Source organism: Triplophysa dalaica, chromosome 1, assembly GCF_015846415.1.
Source record: "Triplophysa dalaica isolate WHDGS20190420 chromosome 1, ASM1584641v1, whole genome shotgun sequence".
Taxonomy (NCBI): Eukaryota; Metazoa; Chordata; class Actinopteri; order Cypriniformes; family Nemacheilidae; genus Triplophysa; species Triplophysa dalaica.
Window position 1 is genome coordinate 15725654 of NC_079542.1, and position 14645 is coordinate 15740298.

At 39.0% G+C, this 14645-nt stretch overlaps 1 protein-coding gene across 1 annotated transcript; it reads right to left on the minus strand.

Annotated features, from left to right (window-relative positions):
* Position 1: 1 nt before the first annotated feature.
* Positions 2 to 13751, minus strand: kiaa0232 (KIAA0232 ortholog). The gene is made up of 8 exons (XM_056747182.1): positions 13538 to 13751; positions 9225 to 9756; positions 8424 to 8564; positions 7633 to 7702; positions 7288 to 7375; positions 3872 to 7184; positions 3287 to 3395; positions 2 to 3106 (listed from the first exon to the last, which is right to left on the minus strand). Exons 2-8 carry the CDS (start codon positions 9456 to 9458, stop codon positions 3090 to 3092), a joined length of 3972 nt encoding a protein of 1323 aa, XP_056603160.1. The 5' UTR covers positions 9459 to 9756; positions 13538 to 13751; the 3' UTR covers positions 2 to 3089.
* Between the last annotated feature and the right edge of the window lie 894 nt (positions 13752 to 14645).

Genomic DNA, 14645 nt, shown 5'->3' on the forward strand with positions numbered 1-14645 from the left:
ATAAACTTTTTTAAATGTTTATTAAAGGTTTTGAACTTCACATGAAACAAAATTATGTACTCTGATTGCATTTGAACAATGCAACCAACTTTATGTCTGGGGTTCGATGAATTTGATCATGTTGTGAGAGAAAAGATACAGGGTTGGCCTCCAATTAGGAAGCTGTTACAGAGAGGAAATGAAGAAACAATTCAGTACTAAAAGCTGCACAACGTTGCAATCAAAACTTAAAACTGTAAGTGCAGACATAACAGCTGTCCTCTCAGAACACACTGATGTCACTCCCTTTCAAAATACACAATCAAAAAAAAAACTCTGAAATCAACAAGATGACAAATGAATGCAATTTTCACTCTCCAACAGACATGAGTATTAAGGTCTTTCGCCAAAAACACCACCACCACCACCACACACACACACACACACACACACACACACACTAACAGACACACACAAAGCCAGACTTAAAATAAAACTGTTTCACTCTTTTTTTGTAAAGTTTATTCAAACATTTTAAAATGTTTATCAAGTTAATTAGAGAGGATTTTTATTGCAAATCTTTAACTTTAATTGCTCTACATATGGTGTCGTAATTATCACACATATTTATCATTTATGCCCCTCAACATACATAAATTGAAAAGGTTTTTGTTTTCCATCACCCATCCACCCTATAACAACCCCTTGAAAGAATAACAACACAGAGGACTGTCTACTTCAGAGGATGGAAACCTTTATCCCCAAATGTTTTAGAGAGCAAGTATTAATAGTGAAAAAAAACTGGATTTTGGAATCTCAATTACTGAGTTTGGAAAACGTAAAGTACAATTTAATGTTATTTGTCAAAGTAAAAGCAATTTAAGATATCCATAAACCTTTGCTGTATAGCATATAGTAAAACAACTTCTTTGTGCCATCCAACAAGGCTTCAATCACTACACATATGTAAAGATTAGATATTATGATCCAAGACATCACACTCCCATAACCATATGAAGCAAATAAAAAGTTAAACAATCCAATTTAACCTGGCTCATACAAAACACAAGGGCTTAGTTTGCAACTCAAAATCCTGCCTCTTCACGTTTTCACTTGATATGGGGCATAGGCAATAGTGACCCTTTTTTATAAAATCTGCTGTTACAACAAAACAAAACTCTTCTGCCAAGTAAGGTTATGAATAAAGGTCATTTTTAAATAATTTGTTTGGTAAATGTTGACATAAATTTGAGATTTTTTGTCAGATTGACTACTATAAAATATTTGCAAGTAATGCTCCATCAAGCCACAAGCACAGTTTTATATGTGTATGTGGAAAAGCAGCATCTGCATATCCTAAACATTAGCTTTTGTTAGGCCCACATATCTAGAAAAAAACCTGCATACCAAAAGTTTAAATAAAAGCAAAACAAACATCAAAGGTGCTTTTGGAAATTCTTTTTTTTTCTGGTTCCCAAAGTCCCAGTTTTTATGGTTCAACTTGTAAATGCACACGTCACACCATTTACAATCTGCTTATGCAGTATACGTGTAACATTTTCAAATAGGTACATCTGTAACAAAAAATAAACTGGAAAGATCTGATAGAACATATTAAAGCCAGCAGATGGCAGGCTAAACATGGAGAAATCCTCTCATTGTGTGAAAGGTAATCGAAGAGAATATGCCAAAATAATGAACAATGCTAGTATGGACTGGATTTAGTTTCTGCATTACAAAAATGACAAGACTGAAAGTGAATAATCTTGAACTTTTCAAACCAAACAGCATTCTTTATGCAAACGTAAAAGGGTAACACTACATCCCTGCATCCTTTCTTTCCCCTGTCACTACAAATACCAACAGAGCAGTTTAGTCCTCCTTCACTGCAAAAAAGGGTGAATAGAAAGAAATCTACCAGTTTTCAGAAGCAATGTAATTTGTGTTTCTTTTTGCATATAACAAAAGATTTGAGAAGGTTGAGTTATGGTGTGCCAAAATATATTGCTTAATGCACCCCTCTTTATTTTCCTACAAACCAATCTTTGCTTCACTCTATAAAACTATATATATCTTAGAAACATCTATGTGCAATCTTGTGTGTAATAGTTTTTAACGATAACTTATAAGAAATTATGTACAATTACTTCCAAATAATAAACTGTTTAAAGATTTGGAACAATATTGATATTGCAACTATTCTTTGTCACCAAAAGTTTTTATATTAAATCCTGAAGTGGGTGAAATAAATGGCTAAACAATTCAAATCAATCAATCACAATGGCTGTATTAGGAGGTATACTTAAGAAATGCAAGCAACTTTAAAGGATATATAGCCTTGCAAGAGATCTATTTGTGTATTAACCCTCTGCGTTATACGAGCTCTCTGTTTTTCAGTTTTCCTGTTGCAGGGTTGAGCTTGTAAAAATCCAATCCTCTTTTATTCCTTAGTATCCTCTCAAAGCAACATGTAATGGGGACACCATCAGAAGGTTAATGTAAAACAGCACAGAAAAGTGTGCATTGGGGGGCTCAACAGCACTTTTTTCTTTAGCACACCAAACCTCACACAAACATCAAACTAAATGGGATCTGGGGATTTTGCAATCGTAGTGCTTTCAACCTGACTTCTGAGTATTCTTAGTTAGGTCACAGAAACTTATGCTATTAGAAAGACTGAGACTAGGTTCACAAGCACATGCACAATCAGTAGGACCACAGCTACAGTTAATCCTTGATCAAACATAAAATAGAAGCTAAACTCTATAAGGGGTAAATGAAAGAACATTCTTAATGCTTAACTATGCCTTTTTTTACTCTCTTCAAAAAATGATCAACCATGGAATTAGCAGACTGAAAACAAGTCTATAATAAATGCTGTTGAACAAAATCATCTAACTGCACATCCAACCAATTCCCATGTTTTTCCTCTAAACTGATATGGTGTTTCAGGTGAACTGATTGAGGATTAACAGGGTTTAGGACAGTGTGGGTAAATAAGAGCCCATGGGCCCTGAGGTTGATGTTTTTATGAGGGTCCTCCTCTGGATTATGGTTGAAGGTGATGTGAGAAAACTGGCATTATTATGCCTTGGTGTTCAGCAGACGATTTATACATTACTGCTTCCTAAAAAGCAAAGGAAGGGACACAACTTAATATTACGTAAATGTCAACACAAAGTAGTAACTACAATTTGTAGTGAATACATAAATTCTTGCCAACGTATTGTATAGGCTAACAAACTCCAAGCAGTGTGCAAATGATTTCTGTAGAATCTAATACAGTAAAGCTTTGAGCACCTCTTACCTCTGCACTGAGAACCTGGAAACAAAGGAGAACATAGAGTACTTTGCCACCAGTACTCCTCATGCTGTATATTAGTTAAGCACTGCTCTCCAAAATTCAACAGAGGAAACTGTTGAGGTAAAGGGACAAAAAAAACAATCAAGCAAACAAATTATGAGAATGAAGACTATAACCTTCCCTTATTTAAGGGATACTTCACACAAAAATGAATTTCCAGTCATCATTTACTCACCTTCGAATTGTTCAAAATCTGTATAAATTTCTTTGTTCTGATGAACACAGACAAAGATATTTGGAAGAATGATTGTAACAGACAGATTTTGCCACCCAAAGTAGGAAAAATTACTTTCTTTTTTTGTTCTGTTGAACAAAAAAGAAGACATTTTGAAGAGTGTAGTACAGCAAATCAGTTCTGGGGCACTTTAGACTACAATTATATTTTTCCTACAATGGTCGTCGATAGGGGGCAAAATTTGTCTGGTTGAAGCATTCAGTAAATTTTCATTTATGGGTTAAGTATCCCTTTATGTGAAATGCAGTATATATATTGATATATGGTCCACAGGGTTTGAAGGAAAATGTTACCTCATGCATATCCTGAACCCCATCCAATGACTCCCCACTTTTTGGAATCTGATCAGTTGCAACAGATTTGCAAGACTCTGTCTCTTTGAAAGATTCCTCTTGTTGAAAAACAGAGGAATGCACATCAGAATGCAACTCCGACACTGCTGCAGTCTCGCAATGTTCGCAAATCTCTTGTTCAGTAATGGGCAGCAGGGTGCTTCCACCTTCCTGCGAATCAAGCGATGTCTGGGCACTCTTCTCCATGCCAGACTTCTTTAATTTGGGTAAGAACTTCCCCGACTCTAATTCCGATTTCCCATAATATGGACCCTCACACTCTGCATCCTCCTCGAGGGGCTTGAGGTCAGCCTGTGGGTCATCAAAGAGGTCTACCTGACCGACTGGAAGACTTACTTCCTCTTTCTCCGACTCAACATCTGACTCGCTGCATCCTCCTGGAGACAACTCCGAGGCAGATATTGGCCGGAAATGAGTCCTTGGGGAAATTCGAATGGCCCGATACTGAGTCCGGTTGATGCCATATAACCAAGGGCAAAAGGGCTCGTTGTCAGAGTCTGAGCATAAAATGGATTTTGGCTTGAATCCCGGGCTGAACGAGGCCATATCCTCTGGTTCAAAAGAGCACTCCACATGCAGGACCTGGGAAAAAGGGTTGTTTAGATCAAAGGATGAAAACGGGTATTCCAGTCCCGGTTCTTCTCCACGGAAGCTTCCACATGATCCAAGTAAATCTTCATGGAAGACGACAGAAAATCCCTTATTCAGACCATCCCCTGGTCCTTTGGTGGCCTGCTCGTTTTGACCGAGGGACACAAGCGGTCTCCACAATGGCTTGTGGCCAGGAGCAAAGCAACTGCTTGGGTTCATGAACACGTCTGCCCCAGCAAAGGTTACCATGTCAGAGGATGCGGCTGCTGCACACTGCAATAGACTCCCACAAGCATCGCTGGGTGGAATCATAGCCCATTCCCTGTCACCACTTAGAGTCTTCAGCTCTCCATAGACCCCTCCGAGGATAAATGATGTGCTGTCCTGTGAACTACAATTCCAGGGCTTGGACGGTGTTGTATAATCCCCATCCATTTTAGACAGCTTGTTTTTACAAAGACCCTCATCCTTTTTATGCTCATCCCAAAGATGATATTCTGAACGCTGCACAGCCTTCTTCTGAGTGATTTCACCTTTTACATCCTTGTCAAGAGAACTGCACTGGTAGCCAGCAGCCTCCTCAGAAAACAAGTGCTCTCCTGCGTTCTTCACCCCAAGTGTTAAGACACAGTCTCTGTCTCCAATAGCCATCCAAATATCTTTTATGATCCCTGAGGTGTATTCATCAGTTTGTTGATTTGGGACATCTGAAAACACAACAGCATTATACAGTTTACTCTCATCCTGCTCTAATGCGATGCCACATATAGACTCCAATTTCGATTTCTTATTGAACGGCTGGTTTGACTCTGTGCCTATACTCTGTTCTCCTTGCTGGTGACTTGAGTTCTCCTGCAAGAAATCCAAAAGGTCCTCCTCCAGACAGGAAGGTGGAATAAGGGGAATACAACGGACCTCTTCATTACCAAACTGTGCAAACTCATCCGCTGGAGGACCTATCTGCTCACTATCTGATCGCGTCTCTTCTGAGTGGGACCACGGACTGCAGGTCCTAGTTGATAAATTAGAGCAGTGTTCCGTTTCATCGAAGGCACTGTTTTTGGTCCAAATTAGCAAACGCGATTGTTTGTTGCCTTGTGGATCTAAACAGCTACTTGAGTCTACATTGTCCTGACCACATGTGAGCGAGTCACTGGGGAAAGAAAAAGTAGGGCTATCGTACTGCAACTCAAAAAGCGAAAAGCAGGAGTTCAGGGCAGAGATGCTATCACTGGCTTCTTGGAGATGAGGCCCTGCGAAAGCTCCGGACAACTTTCTAAAGTTAAATGGACCACTGTCCAACAAAGGGGAGAGTCTGACAGGAGAGTCACCTGTACAACTTTCTCCCTCCAAATCCTCCAAACTAGATGACGAACAACACTCCCAAACTTGAGCAATATTTTCCATATCTTGTGTGAAAGAAGTATCAGCTTCTGAGGCTCCCAGAGAATCCACCCTTATTGCACTTTCCTCTTGCAGCTCAAGGCCATCTAAAACTACACACCCCGCTTCAAAGTGTTTTCGCTCAATGCTCTTCTGACGAATCATGTTCAAGATTCGACTTTCTTGTACCGCATCGGAGGCACTAGGATCCATTATGGATTGATAAAGATCAACTTCATAGAAGTGAGTGAATTCAGACAGATGCTTGTCATCTATATCTTGACCATCATCAGGAGGAGGGTAGCTCAGAATCCCATTCAGTTCAGTACACTCTTCATCACCTTCACCGGGCACTTCGATAAAGTGCCCGTCCACAAAAGTGCCTGCCGCAAGGTACGCCCTTTGGAAAGAATTTGCAATGCATATTCCTTGAATTCTCTCTGACAGACAGTCCACATCTATGGACATATCAAAGTCAGTCGTGGAGTCGTCTTTACTTCGATACTTTGTTTCCAATTTGCTTCTGCTGAGGGGGACAAAGTACTCCGAGATGGGCTCTGTGTACCAAAGAGGCTCCTCCATATATTCCTTTTTATTGGCCTCTCCTCCTGACTCCTGTGCCTCGACCAGATTAGCATCTTTGCGAATCTCCCTCAGAGGTCTCTTGCCTTTTTTCATGTAGTGCTGCTGTTGCTTATGCGGGCCTCCAGTGGTGCTTATGCTGCGACGTGCATTTTTCCTTTCCTCTTTGTCAATCACTTTTAAAGCCAGTTTGACCTGTCCACCGCTGCGCCCTCTTTTGTTTCTGCTGCTGACCTCTCGAGACTTGTGTCTAATGCGGACTGCTTTGCAAATAGAGTTCTGGTCACCCTGGTTGCCACTGGAGCTTGAGCCAGCCTCACTAGAGCCAGAGGACCATGATCTGGGGCGGAACCTCCCCTCTGTCCGGTGTCTGGCCTGCTTCTTACTTTGAGAAGTAACCTGATCATCTGCCACTGATGTAGCGCTACCATGGAATCGGTTCTCCTTCTCCCTCTTTGTGCGTCGCTGCTGGGCCCTCTCGCTGGTTAAAGTGGAGCTGGGTGCTTCGAGTGTTCGGTCCTTAAAAGCTTCACCTTCACTAGTGCAGTCTTTTGGGGAGGATGTGTCTGTGCTTGTTTGAGGGACAGCAGATGATGAGCTGGAATATGTGCAAGCTTTTGCTTTGTTCCACACTGTCATAATTTCTTGGAGACAGGAAACAGGTTTTTCAGAAAGTGGTGGAAAAGCTTCATAGTACCTAAGGGAAGAAACGACACTACGATTATTTAACTGTGATCTTAAATCAAGGTGTGCAACATTCCATATTATTACATTACAGGTTGTAAAGTTAATTTACTTACATCTCAACCTGGTCCTTGGAGGAAGGTGATTCATCCAGCTCAGGAGACTGAGATATATCTGTCTTTTTACTTCCTTGCTTTTCTTTTTCTATAAAATAACAGAACATAGCATGAAGATGACAACATGATAGTTTTCCTATATAAAAATTTACAATTATCATTAAGTCTACATCATTAAAAAAAACTAATAATTAACTCTTTTCTGTGTCATGTTTTCATTGCAAATGTCACTACTGTAATGCTAGACATGTTAAAGCACTACAAAACAATAACAACTAAAGAACAAGTTTATAGTGAAATTTATTTTTGTGCAACCTCCAGGAAACAGATAACATGTCCACCAACCTTTCTGTTTGTTTTGAATCTCCTTGAGTTTGGAGCAAAGTTCCTCAACCAAGCTTTCAATTCCAGAATTCTGAAGGGGAAAAGGACATTTTGATTTGCATTATTTTAAATGAAAACTGTCTGTAGATAATGTTTACTCCTAACTATCAGTGTAGTGAGACCCGCTATGGCTATTTGACTCTGATCCGAGAAATAACAACAAACTAGCTTCAGTGTGAATACATCAACGTGGTAAAAACAGGATATCAAAGGCAGCGTTTTTTGCTTTACTCGTAATTCTCAAACAGACTAGTTCTTTGTATTAAAACACAGGGAAACAGTGTGTAAAACCATTTTGCAGCATGCCTGATGTCGCCTAGCCGAATGATAGACAGGTTATTACTGTTAAATTGAATAGATAGTAGAAGTGGTAAATAACAATGTCACTTTACATGTTTAATATATATTTATATATGCACATTTTTTCAAAGATTGTTGGTGCTGTGTGGACACAACTTTTGTTATTCCCTATAAATTTAAGAATGTCAGTGTTATTCACTAAACACCTATAAAGTAGTTCTAATGCAATAAGCCTATTTCATGGTAAAGGATTTGAGGCAAATACAAAGCTTTAGGATCTATCACTAGAGGTTAAAGCCATGAGGGGGTTACTTCTGGAATGTTAACAGTTTAACCAATCTTTGCTCTACCAACTCTACATCATCTACTCATACTCTAAAATAAACATTATCAACCCACTTTGTAATTGGCAATACACATTTGAAATTAACAGTAAAACAAACTGGTCTTACTTCATCAGATGCTGAACGCAAACATTGCACAGCAGCTTGTTTCTTCATCTCTTCCAGACTAAGGTCGGTCCCTCCCTTCCTCTTGCTCTTCCCCCATTTCTTTCCCGCTCCCTTCTCCCAGCCCAGGAAGATGTCATTTTCCTGTGCAAAAAAAAAGTAAGGATTTGCTCTGATTGGCTAGCATTAGTGAAATGATGCTACACAATTGTCAAATACAATTATTACAATCACAGCATTCTTGAATAAATAACTGGGAAACCATTTAATTAAAGCTCACTATTTAAACGCTAACAGAAATATCTGAGCGCTAAATTCAAATATGGCAGCACATCAATCATTTCAAATGTCATTGCTTCTCAGATGTCATGATACAACTGGTTACTAGACATGAGAGTATCAGTTCAGTTTGAACTTACATTCAACTAATATTATTTATTTTAGGAATTTTGTCCTCGGATCTGTTTACATTTAAATTTTATTGAATAAGCAAATCTAGTGCTTCGCCTTAAAAGATAATAATAATTAGATAATAATTTGGATTCCTTGGGATGCATGTCCCTTGTGGAGTTTAGCACAGCTTTACAGACAATATAGCAATTGGTGTGAAGGGATCTTGAAGGTAACTTTCAGTTACAAAACAGAAGTATCTGTGTTTTATAGAACAAAGAAAGTAATATGGGTAAAGAATGACATGACAGAAATCGTTATTTCATACTATATCTGTGAAATTCATCACTTGATCTGATTAACACATCTAACTAAATTTATACATGTTCCAAATCCAATACACTTTTTCCATACCTGGTCCTGCAGGTCATAGTCATAGCTGTCGTGCAGCAGCAGGCTAAGGACGTAGCGGGTGTAGATCACTGCATCTATGCCACATTTCTCCAGCTCCTGACCCAGCCAACTCTGCACTGGCCCAAGTGACTGCAGTGAAGACATCTCTGAGGAGGGCACAGGGCCAGACGGAGGGAAGGCCTGTGATACTCTTTCAGGGGCAGGGCCGTCTGACTCTCCACTCACTGGACGCATGAGACTAGGTTGGAGCCATTCGATGCAGTTGCATGTTCCCAGATGGACATGGGGGAGTGGTATGAAAGGGACAGAACTTATACTAATGTACCGGAGGATGGATTCAATACAGCAGGACAAACACAGGAAGGTCTACATGAAGAATCATGTAGAATCTTCTATATTTGTATTGCTGTAAGCAAAGAGAGGCTCTAATCTTCAGGCATGGCTGTGACCACTGGAAGCTGACAGCTTACTAAATGGGGTCACTTTCAGTCATAAGGGTTCATCTTAAATAACAGCTGGTTCCAGGCCTAACCTGCAAGATAAAGCAAAAAAAATAAGTTTTTTTTCCAAATTACTGTCAGGTCATTCAGCTGTTACAGTGTCAAATTTTAGTAAAAATTATATCAAAGACAATCAAAATTCAATAGTAGGTGGAAGATTCAACTGCATGTCATATTCACACCACAAAGTGTATCTTGTAGTTTGATCGATTAGTCTGTGTTTAAGTTCTACAGTGAATCGAAAATCAGCTTATAAAAGAAACCTGTTTTCACATGTTCACATACAGAGTAATAATCCGGCTTCTCCAAAAAACGCGTTTACATGGAAGTTTGAGACATGACAGGTTTCTCGTGTGCAGTGTTGTCACCGCCGATAGTCTGTTTAGTAATAAAAAAATGCAGCAGGAAAATGGTAAGAAGTTGTATTTTTATATCTCTTCTCATGTCCGCAGTGCCTGGATATGCAATAGTTTTTCATTTTGACGTTTTACATCAACTGCATGATTCGAGAGCTTTTACGCATTGTTTCACTATTTCTTCCATTTGGTACTTTTACTATTGCGCTGTCAGACATGCAGACATAACAAATGGGAAAATAAACTACCTCTGCCAAGCGGGTTTTGCTTATGCAGTTTATGAGCTTTCCCCGATAAAATAAAACTGTTTCACGCATTTATGACCTTACTTGTTATCATCTTATTAAGCATAACCGAAGTAAGACTATGCATGTAAATGCTCTCAGTGTCTGGGGCATTTTTAAAATCTTTAATATGTTAATCGTGCTGGCTTCTCATACTTAAACATGGTCAACTTGTCAAAACATGGTCAACTTGTCAAAAAATGAGTTGTGCGTATGACATGGTAAGTGAACCCGAGTCAAATGTCTGTGTTTTGTTGGCAATCGGCATGTATGTGCATTATGTAAACAACATGGACTTATAGTGAATCAACAGTTATGCAGGGATAATGCGATAATGCATTGTGTGCTTGTGTTGTAGTTCCACCTCCCCCAAACGCCTCCAGGGGCTCGCTTGTTTTCGGAAATAATTTACAGTTGTATCTGTCTTTTATAAATTTGATCAAACTAAATAGTGCTCTTCTAAGATAGAAAGTATGCAATACTAATCTATGGTACTCAAGATTAACATGAGATTGGCAGAGACTGGGTGTGTTACCTTCACTTTAAGGAAGCCCTGTATGATTAGACAGCGCTTATGATAAATTAACACTATGTAGACAGCACTTTAATAGGGGAACTAACAGAATTTAAATTAAAAAAAAGAATAATCACTATATTTTTTCACGCCTCAAGACCAAAGTCCTCATAAGAGCAGGCCCGATACAGCTCAGAGCAAAACTGCTCGTATGCATTTCAGAACCATGTAACCCCACCACTTAGACTCACTTCCTCACTGTGCATTACATGTTAAGCATTCTGTATTTCATGACAGTTTTTTTTATCATGTTCCTTCTGACATTAACAAGTAACAAGTAAAGGCATCACTAGAGTAAATCACAGAAATAAACCTGTGAATTCTTCACAAATAGAGTACTGTTGATCTTAACAAGCAACTGTCTTCATTTACTGCTTAATGCAGTGGGTTTCAGAGTTTTCTGAAAGGATTTTACTGTTATAACTGTGAGAACGATCAAGCACAGTCTCTCATAGAAACTGATCTCTCAACTATTAGTGAATTCTACATAATTTTACCACTGCGAAAAATAACTACCTTTTGTGTTCAGCAAGAGATGACAAAATCTACATTTTGGGTAAACTAACCCATTACATTTTAAAACTCAAACTAGTAATTAACAAAGTCCAGTCTGTCTGGAATGCGACCTTGGTATAATCTTATTTATGGCATTCATGTCATGCAAAACAATGCATGAGATTACAAAAAATCTAAATAAGCAGGTCATACCTGTTATGACTCAGCTATGCAATAATCACCTCCAGCCAATATACACATACTAATGTGCCACACAGACTACATAAAAACCAAAATCATAAGCACGACACAGCCAGCTGGTGCACAGTGTACTATAATTGTGACATTGCAAAAAAACTAATTATACATGATAAAGAAAAAAATATATATAACAATTATAAATGCAGTTTGACTTTATCTGTGACATAATAGGAAACAATGTTACTTTAAAAACCACTACCTTCCTTAACACAAACAGGGTACATTCAAAAACCACAGGGTAATTTTCAAACCACACATTTTTATTCAGACAATCGTATCTGAGTGAAGTAAGAAATAAAATGTGTTGAAAAGTACGAACAAGTATAAACTTAAAATGCCATAAGCGGTCCACCCCTCCCAGTCCTCTGTCGTCACACCCATCATCATACATGACGGGTGAGTGTCACCGGGTATTCACTTCATTGCAAGAGTTGAATCACTCATCAGAAGAATATTTTCGGTTAGCTCTTTAAACAATACAACTAATCACAAAGGCTCTGGTACCCTATTCACATTAATCACAAAGCCACTAGAGTACGAGACAGAACTTATTAAATGAGGAACCGCTTGGGAGTCTAAATAAACAGTAATGCATTTCGGACTACAGCATCAAACTCCCTTTTGCATTTCTTTTCAATATTGTAGCAGATCAAGAGTGCATGCAAAATTATATCTATAGTGCTTGAATGCGAAATGATGCCCTTGACGTTTGCCCCTTCATATGGCTTAAATTAATCGCGTTAGAATATATCCACAAGCGTTACAATTATGCGTTATACTTTTAAAGGCAATTAAAAAAGCAAAATATCCCAAGTTCTCCAGAATACGCGTTTAAAAAGAAATGATAACCACATCAAAATACCATCCAGTGCAAATTGCAATCACTATTTGACAATGACAGGAGAATAACTGAATGACAGGAGGCCAGCTGACTAGCTAATGGCTAACTATCACCTGACACAAGCCAGTTCACGTTACCAGAAACCCCAATTTTGAACTCAGTTACTCATCGAAAGGTACCGACTGTAACGTTTTTGCTACTAATTTACTTCATTTCAATTAACCAAATAAACGAATATTACAGCTAGTTTGGTCAAAAAAACATCGGCGTCCACGGGCCACCTTCTATAAGGTGTAAGCGCAGTAGACAAACTACTTCTCTCTTACTCAGCATGAATTAACGGTCATTAATATGTTGTTCTGCTTAACGATGCAGAGAAACTATATAATCATATGCAAGCTTTGGAAGTCCATCGTTTTCCTCTGCTCCATAGTAACCTGTCTGATAAGTTACAAATTGTTTACTGGCAGGGCAGGATATTTCCCCTAATTGCACAACATTTAAATAAAAAAATACAAATTTTGGCTTTAACGTTATCCGGATGGCACGACAAATGTCATTGTCGTATAAAGACTCAATCTGATGCGGCTTAAAGTATAAACAAACGACCGCTCATAAAGTCTCGTTTGCTGGCTACTCGGACACCATTTTACGCAACAGAGTCTAGTCCCGGTTTATTGCTTCCTAGACAATTTAAGTGTATATGTTTAAAAAAAACGTCAAAGAGCGGACCTTAAAGCTTTATTCAAACATTTATTTGAAGAAACAATGACGTCTAAAATAGGAAGAAGGTTAGTAAACACATACAGTAGGGTAACGTTAGCGCTAAGCTATGCTAGTAACGTTACACAGTTGTAGCTAAACCGGGGAGGAGGCGCGGCTGATTTGCCTAGCTACAGTCGTTTGTAATATCTGACTATGCGATCTGACATATTGAAAATGTAGTATGTAACAAACATTTACAACACAGAAACGCAGTTTAGGATAAGTCAATAATCGTACCTGCTGTAACCCTACGCAGTGTGCTAAAAGCAGCAGGAGAAGCGATGACTTCTCTCCCGCTGCCGATCCGAGCTCGAGCTCTGAGATCCGCCGCAATAGCGTCACAGCTATCGGGCGCAGGAACGAATCTGTTACGTCCCTAGCTTTGGATAGGACGCAGCTGACGACATTTTGGATCAAGCTGGGCTCGCGTCATATGTCTCCTGACACATAGATATAAATAACTAGATGCCGCGCTCAAGCTCTCCAGGCACTTATACGTGTCCGTCATCTTGGAACGGTCTGCTGACTTCATCCAGTTTACTAGAATGCCCCGACACTGCGCAACGCAACCACGGCTGTGAAAACCACGGGGATTTAAATTCCTGAAAAATGGGATAGCCTTTCGTTGTTGTTACACAACAATAAATATGTTTTCATAATCATACAAAGTCAGCTTGATTTTGAGCGTTATAGGACCGGCTCGCCCCGTTCCAATGTGGCGGACGACTTACTTAAAGCGGCCCATAGAAAAATAAGCTAATGCGGCATCTAGTCATTTATATCTATGTCCTAACATCATATAACAGTTAGTTTGAGCCAAAATGGCCGTGGTGTGGACGGCTTTGAAGCAACTTTAGACACCATTTTACTAGTCTCCAGGCAACAAGACAGATTACGAACGTGTTACATTGGTTGATATCCCTCCGCTAGATCTTGCGTCAGCCGAATGAACGATGTATGGCTGTTCTGTAGTGATCTGAAACGCACTCTAATGTATGTAGGATCATCTTCTATGTGGACATTTAATGACAACACGAATCTTTAACAAAGAGCAATACAGTAAAGTTGTATGTATAATTTATGTTAAAATATTGTGCATGTTGTACATGCAGGTTTTGAGAAATAAAAACTAAATAAACTTCTGCTGTTTGTAACTTTTTAACATTCGTATAGTTGTAACTTTTTATTTATAAAGCAGTGTTTCTCAACCAACGTGCTGGGACCACCAGAAGGGCTACTACAAAGGGAGCTGAAACGAAATTTCAATCTTGAAACGAAATCAAATCAAGCGTTAAAAGGCTAATAAAGCTTAAATGCTGTTTACCACACACTAAGTCACATAAAC

What these genes read in the sequence shown, in the direction of transcription:
- kiaa0232 (XM_056747182.1), bottom strand. Translation starts at nt 9,458, where the DNA reads ATGCGTCCAGTGAGTGGAGAGTCAGACGGCCCTGCCCCTGAAAGAGTA. An exon ending in GATTCAAAACAAACAGAAAG is followed by an intron (nt 7,376 to 7,632) that starts GTTGGTGGACAT and finishes GTTATTTTATAG; the next exon opens with AAAAAGAAAAGCAAGGAAGT. An exon ending in GGGTTCAGGATATGCATGAG is followed by an intron (nt 3,396 to 3,871) that starts GTAACATTTTCC and finishes TTACCTCAACAG; the next exon opens with TTTCCTCTGTTGAATTTTGG.